The sequence below is a fragment of the Thermobia domestica genome, chromosome 6 (genome assembly GCF_964235325.1).
Source record: "Thermobia domestica chromosome 6, izTheDome1.hap1.1, whole genome shotgun sequence".
In the NCBI taxonomy this organism is placed as follows: domain Eukaryota; kingdom Metazoa; phylum Arthropoda; class Insecta; order Zygentoma; family Lepismatidae; genus Thermobia; species Thermobia domestica.
The window spans coordinates 126591775-126613221 of NC_137459.1; the positions used below are offsets into that span (position 1 = coordinate 126591775).

The window sequence follows — 21447 nt, forward strand, 5'->3', positions numbered from 1 at the left end:
TTTTTGTTTGAACCAGGTTTTTTTGGTTTAAATAATTTGCTCCATGTATTTATATTACATATGGACACAAATAAGTTTGTTTCGCCTTCGTGTTATGCAGGAAAGGGGTTGTGCTGGGAGGAGTCACATAAGCTTAAAGCGGAATCGAAACCGCTTCTCGGCTTACATCCGAGAGAAATTGTTCTCCATTTGGACTCAAAACCGGGACTAATTGGCCACAAATGCGACGAGTCTGCCGATTCACTCACGAAGGACTCCTGGTAATACGTTGTACTGATCTTGACATGTTAATATAATTGTCAAGAGTCTTCAGAAGGACAAAAAGATAAACAGTTGCACAAATGAAACTATTATACAGAATTATATATAAATCGGAAAAGTCCCACCTTAGCCATTGGGAAAATCAACATTCACGGCAGTGCATGGCAGCCAAGTTCCGCGAAGAAAATGAAAACTGGCCTGCACTGCCGTAAGCATATTATACACGAACAAGAGTTTTGGGTAAAATCGCCGATTTCGAGGCTTTGTAAAACGATTCTATTAAGGGTAGAAACATGAAATTTAGAATTTAAGGAGATTTCCGAGAGATGTGCTCACATGCCAAATCTCACATTCCTGCCTTTAACCATATTCGAGTACGGGACCCCTAAAATATGCAGTTTTCAGGCTCACTGACTCACTCATCAAATTGATTAGGTACTTCCCAATGAGATAGAGACGTGAAACTTTGCATAAAGGTACCCTATAATGACTTGAGTATGGAATAATCCGAAATCTGAGGAATGTGGTATGGGAAATTTCTTACGGGCAAAAAACTGTCCTTATCCAAGCAAGAAATCGTTTCACTTATTCACTCATCAAATTGATTAGGTACTTCCCAATGAGATGTGGACGTGAAACTTTGCATAGCGGCACCCTATAATGACTCGAGTACAGAAAAAGTCCAAAGTGTGAGTAATGTGCTATGGGAATTTTTTTTTATGGGCGAGAAACTGTACTAAGCCAAACATAGATAGGTTCGTCCTCTCACTCATCAATTTGATTACGTGCTTCCCAATGAGATAGAGACGTGAAACACTGTATAAAGGTACCTTATAATGGTTTAAGTGTGAACAAATTCCGAAATATGAGGAATGTGGTATGGGAAATTTTTCATGGGCGAAAAACTGTCCTTAGCAAAGCAGAAATCGGTTCATTCACTCACTCATCACATTGATTTGCTAGTTTCCAATAAGATAGAGACGTGAAACTCTGCATAAAGGTACCTTATAATGACTTGTGTGTGAAAAAAGTCCGAAATGTAAGGAATGTGCTACGGGAATTTTTTTATGGGTGAAAAACTGTTTCTAGTCAAGCAGAAATCGGTTCATTCACTGACTGACTCACTCATAGTATTGATCAGGCAGTTCCCAATGAGATAGAGGCATGAGTCTCTGTATAAAGGTACCTTATAATGATTTGAGTATGGAAAATATCCGAAATTTGAGGAAGTGCTATGGAAAAATTTTATGGGTGAAAACTGTCCTTAGTCAAGTAAAAATCGGTTCACTCACTTACTCATCAAATTGATTTCGTACTTCCCAATGAGATAAGATGTGACACTCTGCATAAAGGTATCTTATAATGACCTGAGTATGGAAAAAGTCCGAAATTGACGAATGTGCTATGGGAAATTTCTTATAGGCGAAAAATTGTCCGTGGCCATTAGGTACTTCCCAATGAGATGAAGATGTGAATGTCTGCACAAAGGTAGCTTATAATGGTTTGAATATGAAAAATGTCCGAAATTTAAGGAATGTGCTATGGAATTTTCTATGGGCGAAAAACTGTCCTTACTCAAACAGAAATTGGTGCATTTACTCACTCATCATTGATTAAGTGCTTCCAAATGAGATAGAGATGTGAAACTCTGCATAATAGTACCTACCTGACGTAATGACTTGTGTAAGTAAAAGGTTCTAAATTTAAGGAATGTACTATGGAAATTTGTAAGGGCGAAAAACTGTCCATAGCCATTAAGTACTTCTTAATGAGATAAAGATGCGAAACTCTCCATGAAGGTACCCTATAACGGCTTGAGAATGAAATTTGAGGAATTTGCTATGGAAAATTTTTAATAGGCAAAAAAAAAAAAAAAAAAAAAAAAACTGTCCTTACAATCAGAAATCGGGAACGATTCCGTTATTCAGCACATCATGTGCATAGTGATAATGTCAATTGTCCGGGTATTCGAGTGGGTGCCCTCCTCTCTGGTCTACTGGCTATCACGTGCGGCTTTGTGTATGGGGTCCCGGGTTCGATTTCCGGTGGGAAGAGCCTTTGGAATCTTAACTCTCCACGATGTGTCTGTGTTCGTGTCCCTGTCCTTCTAGGTTAATAAAAAACGAGCTAAGGTCACTGAGAAAAATTCGTTATCCGGACAGCGGTATATTGTACAAATATACGGGATCCTTATGTTTATTACAGAAATCAATACTTACATGGGCGTGCCAGCCGGGGGGATGAGGGTAACGCCCCCCCAGAAATTTTCTAGGAGGGGATTGTCCCCCCGAGAAAATTGTATATACTAGCAGGAATTCTTTCCCAAATATCTCGGCAAAAATGATAAAATACTGGAATAGGAACGTCGATTGTCAATTAATAATTCCTGGAATTGAAAGGAATTTGTTTCATTGAAGAAAATTCTGTAACAATTACCAGGGTGTATATATAAATGAAGTACAGAAAGTGGCGACACTGTATTAGCTTCATAGATTTCGGAGTCACTGAAATGAATACTAACGCTTCCGATTTCGTTTAATTCCACGTTGGGCCCCAATCGGCGTGGGGGGCGAGAAGAGGTGAAAAGTGAAATGTCAATAGTGACCGTAGTTAGTGTGGAATCTGTACTTTTCGGACCCACTAAGCTGATTGGTGAAAGTTCTAGTAACATTCAAACCCAAGTTTAGGTAGAAAGGAGTATGTCAGCTAACGCGGGAATCTTATTTATTTATTTATTTCATTTCTTTATTTTCAAATATATTCCATAAAACTTTTTGTGTGAAGAATAGGCATTTCAGCGAGTCAAATACAAAGTGGAGGAAATTTGGACTACCAGTTGTATATGGGTATTTCCCTTTATTTATTTATTTATTTGTTTCCTTTTTGTAACTTGCATATTATATTTGAATTATGTTACGTGCACAGTATCCGTGGATTACCACTAGGAGTTGAATAAACACACACATAATTGTACAATATTACTAATGTTTAACAGAGGGGAAGGGAAATGTCTAGAAACGAAAACATATAGCAATCGATAGAGCTTATTGAGTTAAATGAAATGATTTGCGTGAGTGTAACAGCTGAAGCGTTTTCGAGTAAGTGGAGGAAAACTAATTTCTTTGTAAAGCTAAAAATTGATGATATATGAGAACTATGATACTTATTAAGGTGAAATGTACGCTTTATTAAGCTTTTTGTTATGGTGCTAGCACGACGACAGTACATAGTTTGGTTTAATGAGATACAGCCCCAATTATGATTAACTCTCCAACTTTAATTTTGTTTTCGTATAATGTTGTCCAAAGATAAGAGCCTGACATTGTTATTTATGTAGGGATTTCCATTGTTAGTTAATAGATTTCCTGTTGTTTGTCTTTTCGTAACGATGATTCACGTTCTCCTTTTCGCGTATACTTCTTATAATTTCATACACTTGAAGAACCAATGAAGATCCTTTTCTTTAATAAACTATTCTTTTTTAAAAGAAATAGTAATGGATTTCTTATGTACTATGTAAACAGACAAATTCCATGTTAAGCAATTAAATATTCCATTTGTACTATTGCTTTATGTTATAGGAAGTTTTTTGACTGTTCGGTGTTTTTTTCATTAAATATTATGTATTCTTAAACTATTTATTTTACTTTCAGTTGGAGAACATCAACTTACAAAGCACAAAGTTGCAGTGAAAATTCTTAACAGGCAAAAGATTAAAAGCTTGGATGTTGTGGGGAAGATTCGAAGGGAAATACAGAACCTAAAGCTCTTTAGACATCCTCACATTATAAAATTGTAAGTAGATAATTTATTTTCTCTTGTGTTATCTAGACATTTTTTTATTGCCAGTGGAATCCAAATAAAGATTTGATTTTGCTTTATAATCTTAAGGATGTTGTCTTAAATCTAGATGAGGGTATATATATATATATATATTATGAATCAGCCATATACTAGCTATCTGTATTGTGGCTGGGGGAAATGTAGCGGTGTGATAGGTACCGTCATCCTCATATTGGTGACGGTCATCGTGGATTCAACGTGATAATTTCAGTTGAACAGAGGTTCAATATATCAATTAAGTTTGCCTTTCAACGAGAAAACAAAAGGTGCAGGGCATTTTACGATACTGCAACTATTCAGAAATAACGAATGGTTTTTAAAGTGTGGTTTTAATCTAGAAGTGGCCAGTGTGTTTTATTTATCTTTGGCACGTGAGGCGTAATAGAAGAGTTAATAAAAGATGAGATAAATGAAACCTTCTTGCTAGAGGATAAAGTTCGTCGATCATAACTACTGACTTGAACACGGTAAGTTACAATCAAGATCCGGTAAAGATAGCAACGTGAGGAAACAATACACAAAATCAGGGAATGTAGACTATTGTCGAGAACAGGAATACCACGAAGTGCAACAAATCCAGTAGCATCAATAGTCATATTAGGCGTTTTCGAGAGAGTTCTACAAGAGTGGTTCAATTTTTGTCGGAGTGAACAGGATTCTAGTTTCAGATGTGTAGCTAGAATTTTGAAACGGAAAGGTGGCAGGTAGCATCTGTATAAGTTACAGGCTGAACATTGTGAGATGATTCTGAAGTAGGGATTAGGGTTTTCTGATTGAGATTTGTAGCAGACCACATGTCCCTCTATACATGACATCACTTTCTGTGATTAAATCGATATTATGAGGTAGATTGTTTCAACCGCCAAAATATTTGTTACTGGGTAGGATTGAATCCAGACATCTGCAGTGAAGATGTAAGATGCAAATAAGGTAATAGCGTGGTACGGCATGTAATGTGTAAAACATGAGGCCATTCGTCATTGGTAGTAAACTGGGTGCTCAGATTATCGAGAATATCAATGCACGTGGATTCGTCGGACTGAACGAGTTGGGATTGCCACCACTCTCACTAGACCTTAGTGTGTTATATTTCTAATTCTGGGGCTGTTTCAGAATCATTATTTGTCACTGTAAAATTAATGCAGTTGGATAGCTGAAAGGGAGAATCATGCAGGCATGTGCACTCGATCATTATTGAGTTAAAAACTTTTGAGAAAGTATATTCAGGGGAGTATTAGATCTGGTGAACATTTGATTACCATCTGGTGATTTCTCACTCTTAATCTTTGCCACCCCGATGGTACAATATGTCTACTAATTCGTAATATAACATTGTTGTCAATATACGTATCTCGGCGGAGATTATGATAATGCACTGTATTTCATAAGTATACATTTTCTCTGTATACTTTGTTTACGTGTTCTCTTTCTTTCTTCTTGCGTATCTTCGAACTTTGTTTCGTTTTCCTCAGAATTCTTTTAGAAGTTGTGCTATTTGTCGAAATAAGATTGTGCTATTTGTGTGTGTTAAAAATTGTTGATTTCGTTATTTCCAAATGTTAGACATGTTATTTTCATGGCATCAAGTTAGTATAAAGATGTGGTGAGCCAGTGTGTATTACAATGTGACATTAAATTTATGTTTAATTTACAATCAGTCAATATAATTCAGCAAGAAATATAAAGCATTGCTTTGCTGGAAACGATTTTGTTTCATAAATAAGAACAAAGTTCCTCGTACCACATCACTATATTTGAATAATGGTTTTTACACTATTGTTTTTAGAATTTAAATAAAATAGTATTCAAGTAACATATTTTTCCGGGTGAGGAGAGTTTGGTGTCGGTAGACACTGTTGCAGTCCATACGTGTAGTAAGGCACAAAGTCAACAGGAGGATTTCGGGATCAAGCCGGGGGTGTAGTCCCTGGGGTAAACACAATGCTAAGTCTTCGTAACCTATGTGTATACCGACATTTATCACATATAGGGTTAATGTCTGGATAAGTCACTAAACCAGAAGGCTCCAATCTACTTCGTATTGCGTGAAACGCACTAGTAAGGGTCACACGAGTCAGAACCATTCGCCAGGCTGCTTTCTTCATCCCCTTTCCTAGGTTAGTGTGATCATCGAGGGACATCATCCCTCATACGTAACGGGCTGCCATGGCCATAGATGCCGAAAGCCTAGAAATCTAATTCCTAAATTTTTTGTTGACACTTCCTGGATCCTGTAATGCGAGTGCGAACACATACTGATTTTCCCGGTCACCTGGATATCTACCTACTCACATAGTGCCATCAGTGTTCGATGCAGACACTACTTATAGCTGAGTACCAAAGTCGTTCATTCGCTTCACCACTGCAGTATCTTAATACTACTGACGACACTGTTGTGATGAGCAGGTGTCAGGGTAACTGTACGGAAGAAACCCGAAAACGTAAACTTGCCTTCAGCAATCGATTGTTTAATAGTTGTACGGTCACATGGGGAACTATGGTTGCAGTAATGGTCGCCGTCGTGCCAGTTGGGACGGCCCAAAGGATCTTTCTGTCCATACGCTCTCCGTGGCATCGCGGGAGATCTGTGTCACACGTTGTAACGGCTGGAGGAGTCAAGTTTATGGCAATAAATTTGTCTTTCAAACCTGGTTTTGGGAAGTCATTTAAATAATTACATTAAGATTGGCTTCGCCAAATATTATTTATGAATACGCAAATTGACTTTGCATATTTGCTCTCTGTTCTGACAAGTTGCAGCCTGCCTCGTGAGTTTAGATGCACTAACTAGTCCTTGAGAAAGGAGTTACACCACACGAGACTCGAACTTGAGATCGCTAAGCCTAGTAAGTGGTTGTTGGTGCAAATGGTAATTATAGTATAGATTTGTAGAACCATATTTTCCCCACACGGTACTTCAGGACACTAAGAAAATAGGCGTGTAGTTTATTAGGACTTATTCACAAAAAATATGTATATGTTCCAAGAGATATTCACATGCTACATAGCTAAAATAAAACCTATTGTATCTTCGATGGGAGATAACTGTGTTGACCGTCACTCCGGTAGGCAAATTAAATTGTTCCATAAAGTAGTTTGATTACCAGAGCAGTAGAATTTAAATGAATGTAAAAGTAAAAACAACTATTAATAATAGTAGCTGTACGGGCTCAGCTCAAGTTCCCATTTATTAAGAAACAATATTACAAGAAAATTTCCTAATTGACCTAGCATAGGAAATCTGAATCATTTTCATAATGACAAGTTAACACAAAGTTTAGGTAACAGTAAAAAAATTTTAATTATCCAAACTTGCAGTAGAATTTAAATTAAACAACAATAAAAAATGAAACGACATAATCATTTTAAGCTGAGGTGAATTCTGAGACAAATGACATTGAATTTTAGTAAAGAAAGCATTAAATAACGTTGACTAGAGAATCTGAAGGATTCCTATTTCTCGTGCTATTCCAACAGGAAAATATTGGTTTGCAACTTTAAATAACAATGATTTGAATTTAAAAATAATTTCACAATTCCTGTAATTTCCGTAGTAGCTACAAAAAGGATCACATAAATCACAAACTATATTTCCTATTTTTATTTTATTTTATTTATTTTTTTTTTTTAAATCAAGGTTCCAGATATTCAGGTAGAAGTTAAATATACATAGTATCTTTATTCTATCTTTATCATATAGCCCTATAGTGGTAAGCAAATTATTTGATCTATAAGACAGTATTTTATTTAACAATCATATGAGAAGGAAAGTGAGGAAATAGCTACGCTAGTGAGATAGGCAATTGACAAATGAGGAAATTAGATGATTTCGAAAGCTAGCAAGTCATGACTTTATTATTTAGATTATTCAAAGTTGAAAGGGTAGCGAAGTTTTATTTCGAGGAGATATTGATTTAACTTTAACTGCCTACTTTATATCAGTAATTTTTTACTCGTATATACTGGTATAAGATAATAGCAATATGCAATGATAATATAAAACCTCAAACAAACATAATCATCTATAGTTCCACATATGAGAGAAAGTTGCATATACACAATTATTATAATATATATATATATATATATATATAATATAAAGATTAATAATTACTTTGGCCTATATTTACTTATAAATGCTGGTACCTTGTATTTTCACGTTATTTAACTTCGTGGAATAATCTTCTTCATAATTATGAAGATCTATCTGTGCGGCGTTTGCGCAGGCAGATGTTTCTTGACGATTTACCTAGTTACGGACTAATTCGTTTTGTCCTAATTATACTTTTCTCTGCTTAAATACTTCGAGCAAGAACTATATTTAATCTCTTTCAATTTAGATATACTGTGTCGATACAAATGCAAGAAAATGAATGAGATAACCCAGCAGTAAAATGACACTCTTCTTTTAACTTATGATTGCGAGCCCGTGCGTATCTAAATAGTAAAAAGAAACTTCGTAGAAACAAATATAACGACATGAAGATTATTCTATTCAGTTAACACTTGTACAGTAATTGTTTTCCGAAACATCAATCTAATCGTGCAGTATACTAGTAGTTTTATACTATAACCAATTTTCAGCATTTTGTATATTTGAACAAACAAACAAAAATAATTTCTATAAAACAAAATTGGAATGAACCTTTTTATCGAAAACATAACTTCCTGAGTCTAATAATAATTTGATGAGGAAATATTGAATCGCAAGAATAAAAAAAGTAATCACAAAAATAAATTTAAAAATTATAGTTTTGAGTTCTAACTAAAAAAAAAATGAAGGATAACTGTATCGATATAAATAATAATAATAATAATAATAATAATAATAATAATAATAATATAATAATAATAATAATAATAATAATAATAATAATAATAATAATAATAATAATAATGTGATTTGTTTTCAGAACGTAGGTAACTGATTAAATCGAATCAGTGCAATGAGTAAGCTCGTTGCATGGCACTATTAGATTGTTTTTAACCGTTTAATTTGTACAGTTTATCAACAAGCTCAAAAAACTGAAATTCCTCCCCAAAGTGTGAATACGCATGGTTTTTGATACAACCCTCACTTCTGGGTATTACTCTTTGAACTCAACTGACTTTTTTTCTGTCTTTAACATTCCCTCCTCTTTTTCCGAAAACATTTTCTCCTAATTCCCTTTCTAAAATTTTAAAAAATACTGGCAATTGATCGTTGTTTCTGCGTTGTCCTTTTATTTTATTTGTTCTTAAGAGAATGTTCTAGTGGGCTTTTAGCTTTGTTTATGATCCCGGCGTCCTTTCTTTTTGATTTACTATGTGGTTTCGAATATTTTCTGTGCCATGAGAGACATTGCTCAGATTATCTTTAGATATCGTGTAGCTTTACAATATAACGTGTATGCAGATGTCACGGCTTCTTAGAAAGCCGGAGAAGAAATGCTTTTTAACATTCCTTACCCAGATATCCATTTTTCTTCTTCTATCGCTGAAAGACTGGATGCCGTTTGGAAGCAAATAATGGGATAACGTGCTTTAAAGAAAAACAGGAATACTGTAGCTTCATTTTATAAACCAAAAACTATTTGAATATATTCTTTAAATAATATTATAAGAATAGTGATTCGTCAGTTAATTGGAAAGGTAGAGCAACTGTCAGAACATCTGCTGGATGAACACACCCGGCCCCTCACAGCTCTATAATACAGCTGCGTTCGAAACCACTTAATTGCATAATAGTCATTTAGAGATTGCATACAGCCTTTGATCCACATACGACGGATTCTCACAGACAATACATACGTACGGCTGTTCGGTAACATTTAAGCTACTAGCAGCGTGTTTGCTATAGGTAATACGGTTATACTACCCTTTACATACATATGTGCATTCTGTGGTGTGAATTTCGTTCGAATCGGACATGTTTACGGACTGTTGTTAGATTTCGCCCTATGTATACTTCGAAAATATATTAATACATATGTCAAACTTTTTGGTAATGGTACTGGTACTGGTAATGGTAATGGTAATGAAATTTATTGTTATTTGGAAATTTCTTGTACTTAACCAGATATACACTGTTACATTTTATTTTGCAGGTATCAGGTTATAAGCACGCCTACAGATATATTTATGATAATGGAATATGTTTCTGGAGGAGAGCTGTTTGATTACATCGTGAAACACGGCAAGGTTAGTTCATGAAAGTTTTTGTGTGTGAATTTAATGTAGAAATAAACTATCAGACTCTTATACAGCTTTGTACGATTTACTACGTTAGATAATAATATTACACTTATAAGAATTTACTGCTTGTATATTTTTGAGATCTCTAAATGTGTATTTCGAAGTGTATATATAGTTGGGAAGATACTGGATGCACCAGTGTCAAAATAGGTATAATGTGTTAAGGCTTTATTACAGTATGCAATTGTAATGCATGTATTCTTCAAACACCATTGCATACAGTTGTAGTGCACAACCACTGTAGCGAGCTGGATGGAACTACCAATAATCCAATATCTCTCCTCAACTAAAGGGCGGTGGGCAGCATGGACCGTTTAAGTTCTCTGTGTATTCTGTACTAGCTATTTTAAAACTGTTTCTGATACCATTCAGATACTTAATTCCACGTCCGGTTCTTCCTTCAGTTTTTTTTTTTTTTCTTTCTTTCTTTCAAGAGTACTACGTTAGTCCATTCTGAATGGCAAACTTTATCTTGATCAAAATGCATCAATTTTCGTTTGTGCTATTTTTTTCTTTAACATAAAACTTCAAATGTCACCAATTTTCTTTCAGTCTAACTTTTGATTTCTACATAACTACACTCCGTGTTGTTTTTAACGAATCTTTCGTTACTGCAATCGATATGTTCATCAATGTTATTGGTCCTTTTTTTTCTGTAGAGTTGCGTGCAGTTGAATATTTTCATCATCTTATTGTCATATTGCATGTTTTCTTCAATTCATCATTCTGATTAACCAGTGCCTCTTGCATACAGTCTTCCTTTTTGCTGTGAATGCAGTGTCGTCATCCTTTCTTGTTCCACTTAACCATTTCTATTCATCTTAATGGCTATAACTTATGTACATGGGAGAATTCTTTGCCAAAATGGTCATCAAGATCAGTGAGACTGGTTAAGTATATATACACACACTGATACTTCTCTCAGCGACCACTCGAACACCTTCTATTAATGACCATTTTTTCGTTGAACCCTATGTGAAATTTCGTAAGGTTAATGTCTTTGAGCCAGTATTCAGCGACCACTTCTCATTCTGACCCGCAGACAGTGAAGAAAAAAAAAAGCATTTGTACCCTTTTTTAAGTGAGCACTTCTTGTTTTTCATCTATGAAATATTGACAGCAACCTTCATCCCACAGTCAAAATATCACATGATAGGACTTCTTTCCACCAGCTTGTTATGCAGAATTGCTTTGTTTCCGGGACAAACCAATCCGTTAAGAAAATGTTAGAATGAATACAGGTGTGTGACGTGTTCATGGCGGGAGGTGGTGTGCACACTGTTTATCTTAAGTATCGTACAGTAAAATGAAAAGTGCTGCGTAATAATAAAGCAAAGCTCTGAAATTCGATTAGAGTACTGAAATGCATTCGAATTTTAATTATCTTCGTAAATTGAATTGAAATAAACCGAACTCAGATATCTCTTGTTCTAAATTGTAACTGTATTTTCTAAAAATTGCAGTAAATCGAGTTATGAGAAGAATGTACTGTGCAACTTTCTTCCTTGCCCTCATAAAACGAAGTCAGATAAAACTAATAAGGAAAATGAAGAGAGATTTTTCAGATTTGTTCAGTGTCATTGGCGGAAGCACTGTGACTGTAGAGCAATTGCATAAAGTTGCCGTTTTACGAACTGTGATGGGAGGGAATTATTTCACATGCTTTTAAAAATGTACAATAGAGCTTAACAATTGATTCTTTCTTCGTAAACTGTGAACTTAATTTTAAGTTGTGAACTAGTAAGTTTTCTATAGTGGAAAAAATAATCCTTCATTGATTTTTTTACCAAATCTTTATTTTAAATACACACTGCACTTCCCTCGACAGGTTTGTTAAGTCTAAACCCGAAATTTGGGGTCTGGACTGAAATAATTCGTAACCCGAACTTGGATGGCAAATAAGTCCAGAACCACATATCTACATACCATAATATTGCATATGCGTAATAAACTTATAAGGGCCTACCACCATGCCGAATTTGGTCAAGATCGGATGAGTTCCATTTATCGCTTTTTTTTTCTTCGCGAAAATTTAATTACGCCCAAACTCCAAATTTGGTAACCAGTAACTCGAGAACCAAAGATTTGCATACCATAATACTAATGTGCGCATTAATCTCGTCAAACTCTACCACCGTGATAATTTTGGTCAAAATCGGATGAGTATCATCAATCAGTTTTAAACTAAATACAACAACACACTGAGCAAGACTATGTGGTAAAAATATACAAAAACACAAACACGTAACAATTTCAACACACTAACTCTGTCTTCATCAGAGACTGAGTGGAAGTCTAATGAAGACACAGTCTGTGTGTTTGTTTGTGTTTTTGTATATTTTTGCCACATAGCCTTACTCACAAGGAGAAGGCAGACTTTGGTAAGTGAACTTCGGTGCCATTTTTTTGCGAGGAGGTAGTGCACATTTAAAGAGTTAATATTACAAACTGGGAGAACGCAATGGACAAAAATAAGGGAGAAAAACCGTCTTCAGAAGTTTTCACATATACTGTTCGACGCGCAAGTTTCTCAAGTGACGGCGTGGCAGAGTGAGTAAAGTGTGCAACTCATATGCAAAGGGTCCCGGGTTCGATTCCCGTTCGAGTCAATCCTTGTTTTGTTTTTTGCTTCAACTAATAAAGTAACCATTTGTAACTATAAATAAAATATTAATTCATCATATGTTTATAATGAATAAAACAATAGAAATTTTAAAAGCACTTGTAAAATCTTTCAGTGTTCTATGTAAACTAGCAAGAAAATTTAATCTATTCCGTAAATATACTGATATCACGAGTTGTACTGTGGTTACGACAGTCAACGGCGCCGATTACTCTGTAAATTTTTTTGGGGGGGCATTCATAAAAAATACATACAACAATACATATGAAAATACATATTCATAAATATACATGGGGCCTCCTATGATCGGCGCCCGTGACGACAGTCGTTGTGTAATAAATGTTCTTGACGCTTCGTGTCTACATCTGTTGACAGTGTAGGAGTTGAAGGGGGACATCCCCTTTGCTAATACTGGATGTTGCTATAACCAAAGCAGATTTCCCCCTCATTCCCCTTGTAATTCTCACACTGTCAACAGATGTAGACACGAAGCTTTAAGAACATTTTTTACACAACGACTACAGTAACAATAATGTTTACGGAAGAGATTAAATTTTGTTCCTAGTTAACATGGAACATCAAAAGAATTTACAAGTGATTGAAAATTTCTATTGTTTTATTCATTATAAACATATGGTGAATTCATATTTTACTTATAGTTACAAATACCTACTTTATTGGTTGAAGGAAAAAACAAGAAAATGTTTGACTCGAACGAGAATCGAACCCGTGACCCTTTGCACTTGAGTCGCTGATTCTTCTCACTCTGCTACGCCGTCACTTGATAAGTTTGCGCGTCGTACGATATATGCGTCGAGTAGAAAACTTTAAGACTGTTTTTCTCCGTCATTCTTGCCCATTGCACTCTCCCAGTTTGTAATATTAACTTTAAAAGTGCACTACCACCTCGCAAAAAATGGCCCCGAAGTTCACTTACCAAAGTGTGCCTTCTCCTTGTCAGTGTGTTGTGTTTTAGTTTGACAATATAGAAACAACCCCTAATGAAATAGTCAGTTTTACTAAAATTTCTTCATTTTAGTGAGTACAAACCCAAATTTGATGATAAATAAACAAATAACTCGGAAACAAAAGATCTGTACACTATAATTTTATATTAAGCTTGGGTTCGTACTAATCTCGTCAACATCTACCACCACACCAAGTTTGCTCAAGATCAGGTTGATTTTATTGATCGCTGTTAGTGAAATTTCGTGGGCATACTGTGACCTCATCGGAGTGTATTTCCATGCCAAGTTTGGTCAAGGTCGGATGAGTTACGTTGATTGCGTACGATATATACTTGCCTTGTGATTTTTAAAGAAAAAACAATGAAGGACAATAACATAGGCCACCAAAAGTTGTAATTAAATAAAAGGTGTCTAAGTTTTAATTCAAACCTTTTGACCGAAAAAGGATAGCCTGCCCATATTCAGATCACTGTACTCTGCATGAGTTGTATCCTTAGTAGTGACACTGTATTGAAGCGAACGGCCTACTGGTTCTTAATTTAACCAGCGGTGGTCGCTTAATAGAAATTTCACTAATATGCAGATATTTGTCAGTTTAATGCGAACATTGAAAAACATACAAATTACCAGGTTTATATGGCGTTGGACCCCTTCAGAACAGCTTTGATGCGACGTGGAATCTAGTCGCAAATGTCATGAATGCTAGCAAGTGGAATAGTACATCGTTCCAGGTGTAGTGCATCACCAGTTCTGGGAGAGAGCGTGTAACTGTTAATCCGCCTCTGTCTATTTTGGAGACAACGAATCAAATAGATCTTCAATTACTTTTAGGTTTGTGGGTTGGGAGGGCTAGGGAAGATGTTCAACTTTATTCTGATGTTTTTCAAACCCCATGCTTCAATAGCTGTGTAAATAGGTGCATTATCATCCTGGAATGTGACGTTATTGCTCGGAAACAACACAAGACTATGGGATGCACATGGTCTCCCAAAAATATCGTCATAATCACGTGACCGATAAGCGTGAGCACAAGACCCGCTGGAAACTAGGATATAGCGCTCCACGGCATCATAAAGCTGCCATCATGTTTACAATTGAGCGGAGACATTGTGGATCAGTGACTTCTTTGAACGTCCGCCACACACAAACATGGTCCGTGGTTTGAAATAAGGTGAACGATGACTCATCCGACAATATCATACGTCTCCAGTCATCAGCGGTTTCGCCCGTGCAACCTGACTCAATGTGTACAATGTCATGTAACTGCGGACTGTGATTGTCCACGCGAGTTTTGAGAAGTGTTGATTATGTTCGTCCGTCATTTAAACCGTAGTCTCACGACAGTTTTGAGTGAAATCCGCTTTAATACTTGTCGAAACCTGTCACTGAGGACTTTTTTTTCTGACCACTGTTCCTCTTCGCCGATGTGTTTTTACCGTGAGTTGAATATGAAATGAAATCTTTAAGTTTTACGTCCCACGGGTATGCCGGTTAGGCTAAAGGAGACGGTGATAATGAGAAATTAGTGAAATGGTGGAATGAAGAAAGTGGGAGAAAACGGGAGAACCCCGAGAAAACCCACGAGCACTGTGTTTGTCCACCACAAAGTCCACACGGCGCGAGCTGGGATCGAACCAGGGACCCCAAGCACCGGAGGTGAACGCTCTACCACTGATTACCGTGAGTTGTATATGTCCTTGTCACCATGGACACTGTCCCTGACGACACACTAAACACACTCCCCACTTCTGTCACGCTTGCACCACATAATCGAACGTCAATAATTTGCCCTCGTTGGAAATCAGAGGTCGTCCATTTTACACAATCACCGTCTGCTTAGTTCACCGCACACTTTCGTTCTGCTGCTTCTTACGTGTTAACTGAGTTTGTCCCAATACCACTACCAATGGATCGGTGCTGCGGTGGTAGTCTGACCGTGGCCAATCTAGACCTCTGACGTGTTGCCAACTGCAGGTACTTCAATTTAATTGATAAGTATGTGTACAAAGTTGAGTCATAAATGTTGGAATATTCTGGTACATAACTTACCTGTATTTATTACAGTACAAGGTAAGCAAGTTAACATTCAAAATATAGCCTCTCGTGTTGGACTATCTGCAGCCACTTTCCTACCAGTTCCTCGATTTCACGTTTTGTCCTTAGAGGCAAAGAAATCAGTCACCGCTGTTTCCTCCTGCTGCTGGTTGGTGAAGCATCGTGATTTCAGGAAGTGCAAAATAAACTGAAACTGGTAGTAATCCGGAGAGACAAGGTCAAGACTATATGCCGGATGTGGTATCAGTTCAATACTGTCAAGTTCCTGAATTTTTTGTTTCGTTTGTGAAGCCGAGTGTGATTTTGCGCTATTCAGTTGCAGCAGGACGTTTTCACTTCACAAATCCAGCATATTTTTGTCGTAGTGCAGCATATATATTCACTCCAACTGTTCAGAATAAAGGTCGTCATTGAAAGTACGATCATTAAGAACGAACTCAAAGTGAACCACCCCCTCTTCGTTCCACCACACACAGAGCATGACTTTATAGTCGAAATGGTCCTGTTTGACGATCAATTCTGGAAGTTGACCCTATCCGTTCCTATCACGCTTATATCTAAACAATACGTAAATCCAACAGTGTGGGACCCCGTTTACGAAATAACTGCCATTTAATTGTGAGTTCTTGCACAATTAAAACTAAAATAAAACGTTCAGTGTTTATACATCAGAAACAAAGTAGATAAAAGGATGAAACGAAAAGTGTGATAGGCGAACGTATAAGGTACATCGAATAGAATATTCTGCTTGCCCCGCAGGGTCCTTTAATAAGAGACTCCAAGGTCATCCGAAAATTTTAAATGGTAAAGTAATTGAATTGGATACATCATGGAAAACAAACGGTTTCTGTAAGAAAATTATATTCGTGTGTGTCACTGTTAGTTTAAAGTTAGTTTTATTTTACTGCAATATTCACAATTTAATGGTGGCCATTTCGTAAATGATCCGCATGATTTTTTTTAAACTAAACTAATTTCTTTCTTATGAAACTTTCAATAACGTACACAGTTACATACCTAGCTGTTAACAATTTTTGGGCAAACCTTTGTGTTCGTGTGAGCTAAGTAGAGTGCTTTAACTGATACGTCCTTTGACTTTTCTCTACCCCACTTTTTTGTTTGTTCCTTTTATTTCGAACCATTTGTGATTTATGAGCACTGACTTTTCATCTGAATGTGCAAGAACTCAAAATTAAGTGGTTGTCATTTCGTAAACGATGCTTCACACGAAAAACGTTTTCCTACAACAGTTGTTTGTTTCTTCATGATCTCTCCAATAATGTAAAATCTTACATACCTTGCTATTAAAAATTTTCGGGTGCTCCCTGTACCACATGGTAGTGGGCCCTTTGAGACAAGCACAACATTCCATTTGATGAACCCATTAACATTTCCTTATCACATGTATTGTTTCACATTTTTATCTTCAATCGTATGTTATTTATAAGCACTGGCGTTTTATCTGATAATATTGGATTGAATTGAGTATGAATTTAGAAGCCCTTTCAGTAATCATGCTATATGAGACTTGCATCTACAGTTTAATGTGGGATCTGAGCCACATCAACTCCCGCCGGGAAATTGAATCCTTGTCTTCCGCGCCAGAGGCGCATATGGTAACCATATAGCAACGAGGGAGCTCATATATATATGTAGAGGGTGGCCCAATTATTATGGTAAGCATTAAAAAACGATTGAGTTGTGTTCTTTTGTAATTCTTTGCGAATTAACCATGTTTAATATCATATTACTTAGTTGGGTTCCAATATTTCTGCTTTACTTGTATCTGATGTTTATGTCTTTACCCTTCAGTTGATTTGCTGTTGCAACAGTGGAGCCAGTTATTAGTTGACATGTAGGATTTGCTTGAAATCAGCTTTTCAAACTTTTTTCGATGATATTATTTTTTTCTTCAAAAGTCAACACGTGTTTGTATTTATTCAGTACTTTGGCTAGGTTAAGTGATTATCCATTTGTATTCTTTTAGTGTTTTAAATTTTTAAACGATTACAGTAGTGCAGATGTTCGTCAATAGAGTAAGGGTAGACATACCGAAGATATCTTGCGATCGAAGTCGAGGTTTAAGTCGCGGTCGCTACCTCGATAATGGCACAAACACATGGATTCAAATGGGTAACTGCAAGCCAGAGATGTACGCTACATTACGACCTGGAGGTCGACCGCGATAGTGAATTAGTGGTCGCGATGATAAACAAGCGAGTTTGTTTTTACATCGATGTTCAGTTGAAACATCGATGTCGCTCGTGTTCTCGTTGGTATCTTCATTTGTTCAGAATTTCGTCTGCATTTGTGTGTATCTCTGCTCAAGAGGTTTTGTTGCAATTTAAATTTGATTATGAAAAACATATTAGTAGAACTAATGAGTAATGTTTCAGCAATATGGGATAAGAGGCACAAACAGCATCACAATAGACACGTTTTAAATAGGGAATGGAAGAAAATGTAAACTCAAATGGGAATTTCAGGTAAGTTATTCATATTTATTTGGGAACTAGCTGAATATACCCATTCTTCGCATGGGGTCAGAATTTGGAAGTAAACGCCTATGAAAGTATTACCATTCATTTCGGCGACAGCAAAAACTATGGATTTGACACTAATATCGGTCATTTTGGATTACTTAATACATGTCTCGGTATCCCCCCTCCCACTGACTCCCGGCCCGCATACAATTGTAGGTGAATTTGTAAATCATCGCTAATGGAAGTGTAACCATTGATCTCAGTGACCGCGAAAACTATGGATTTAACACTAATATCGGTTATTTTGGATTACTTTTACATGTCTCGGTGTCCTCCCCCCCCCCCCCCCCGGCCCGAATAGGATGAATTTGGAAGTTAATGCGATCAGAGTTTCACCATTGATTTCAACGACCGCGAAAACTATGAATTCGACAGTAGTATCGGTCATTTTCTACCACTTTTACATGTCCCAGTAAACACCCCCCCTGACACTCCGTAGTTCGAAATAAAAAAAAAAAAAAACGCTTCATATTGGCCTGGGGCCTGGACCAAGGTACCCGTGACCAAAATTTGGTAACTTTCAGCCCAGACCCCAGGCCGGTCCCTATAAACGCTCTCCCTCCTGATACCCCTAGTTCGAAATTTAATAAAAACGCTTCGTCTTGATCTGGGGCCTGGGCCAAGGTACCCCTGACCAAAATTTGGTAACTCTCGGTCCACTCGCCTGGTCCCCAGGCCGCACAGACAGAGACAAACACACAAACAAACTATTTTATTTATATTAGATTATACTGTAGCTTATTATTATATAAGGAAGTGGTGGTTACAGGGAGGGTACTTTCGGGCTGAAGTCCCTAAATCCCGGTATTTCTAAAGAAAAAAGAAGCTAGTGTTAATCATATCTATGCTTAAAAACTTCACGACCCCCTCCCCAATTCCGAGATTAATAAAAAAGAATTTCTTCTAAATTCATTACTCACATAAGGTAAAACAATACCTGTAAAGACAGGCACTTATCCATAGGGAGGCAACGTCGAACAATGGAATTGCATTGATGAAACGTCATTTGGTGAAAATATCCCTCCATCTCAAAACCTGAAGACCTACCTGTTTTATTATTATACTGGGAAATAATTTCTCGCCTGAGTGCCGAAAGAGAGCATTTCTTCACAGAAATTTTTAAAAAAGGTAAAAGTCTGATTTATTGATAGAGATGGACAAGAGATGAAACTCAAATATTTGTGCGAAACATGAGACGAGAGTTTGGCATTTCGCATGTCTCGTGTCGCGTCCATCCCTATTTATAAACGGTTTGGTCCTTTCAATTTCAAAATGTGGTTTCGCGGTGATTTTTATGTACTGACGGAATATTTACACACGTGTCACAGTAATGTTTCTCCTTAAACTGAGAACTTACAGCGAGGATGCGACTTCTTCGCTATGTGCACCCTTCATCCTTCTAGACCTAGACATCGAGGTAGCGACCGCGACTTAAACCTCGACCTCGATCGCGAGGTATCTTCGGCATGTCTTTACCCTAAGGCTAAGTAAGTGTAAACCAACTTGCTTTGTCTTCCACAAAAATAACACAAACTTGTGTCCTTCCGAAGACAAGTAGTAACTCAGAGGAGGATATGACCAAAAAACTTAATATTTAACAGAAATGTGGAAGCGAGATGAGGCAACAAAATGATGTCGACAAAGTTTACTATTAAAACTGCACCGATAAATGGGGTTGTAGAAAATCTTCAGTCCAAGGAACTAAGAAAGCTTAAATAAGAAAAATGAAATTCAAATAAATCCAGACTTGAAGAACAGAAAATCAACAGATATACTTTACAACAAATTGTGAATTTGGAGTTAAAATATTTCAAAGAATAGTACGTATAACTCTATGTTCGTGAGAATTTTGAGCTTGTCGACCCTGCAGGGAGAAGATAAGACACGCAGTGGGATAAAGCCGGCTTAAGTGTGCTAAAGGACTACGAAATTGGACCTAAGTATAGTAATAGAAGTAATAATGTATATATATTTTTTATGTATCTAAACATGTTTACTATAAAACACAATTGACAATTCTTAACAACATTGTCTAAATGTTATATGATTTAGGGTACACGTAAATTTGACGCCGGATGGTGATTCTTGACAAACGCCTATGCAAGACTCGAAAACTTCTATGTACATTACCTGTAAATAATGTAGTTCATTATTTACTAGCGGCTAATAATTATGGTTTCTTTCTTTCATATGAGATATTCACTAATGAATCCATCTTCTCTGCGTGAGGAATAGCGTCAATACGTCGATATATCAGAAAAAAGATCGGAAGAAGAGTTCAACGCTGATCATGTACAACAAGCAGTCAAGTATCCAGCGGCTAATTATGGTCTTAGAAATAATGTCTACATTGAGTCCTGGAGTGTTTTATGTTTTGGTGGGTACAATGGGAAAGTCAGTGCCTGAAAGCTATCGAAGGAGTGCTTCGATCAAAACCAACTTAGGGACTTTCAAATGGAAGTACTGTGTTAATGCATAATGGTTCTCCCTGATACAAAGCCAAGAGCATTCCCAGTTTTGGAGCAAAAACAAACTAGCGCAGTTCCTTGGCTACGAAACTCGCCAGATTTAAACCCTAGCGAGAATTTATGAGTTTAACTAAGGCAGGTGTGCGTCGAAGTTGCATAACCACAAAGCAACAATTAATCGAACGAGTAATAGCAATTGGTACTGTAATCCAGAAGTCAAAATTAATTGTATAAAACTAGTCAACGGTATACCAAATAGACTCGAAACATTTTTTGAAATAAAAGACATGGATACTAAATACTGATCATTATATAAAATTGATATTTGTATCAATGGTTTTAGAATAAACCTTAAAAAAATGTTACAGAAAAATCGTTGGCCATTGTCTATATATTATAGTGGTTTCTACAACAGCCTGCAAACAAGAAGCTGATTAAATAATAAGACTTAA

At 36.5% G+C, this 21447-nt stretch overlaps 1 protein-coding gene across 1 annotated transcript in view; it reads left to right on the top strand.

Annotated features, from left to right (window-relative positions):
• LOC145688189 (5'-AMP-activated protein kinase catalytic subunit alpha-2-like) overlaps positions 1 to 21447 on the top strand; it is a 147889-nt gene that overhangs the window by 27294 nt on the left and 99148 nt on the right. Inside the window, exons 2-3 of the mRNA XM_081762060.1 lie at positions 3915 to 4056; positions 10191 to 10284. Coding sequence (XP_081618186.1) covers positions 3915 to 4056; positions 10191 to 10284 — 236 coding nt within the window. The remainder of the gene's footprint in view (positions 1 to 3914; positions 4057 to 10190; positions 10285 to 21447) is intronic.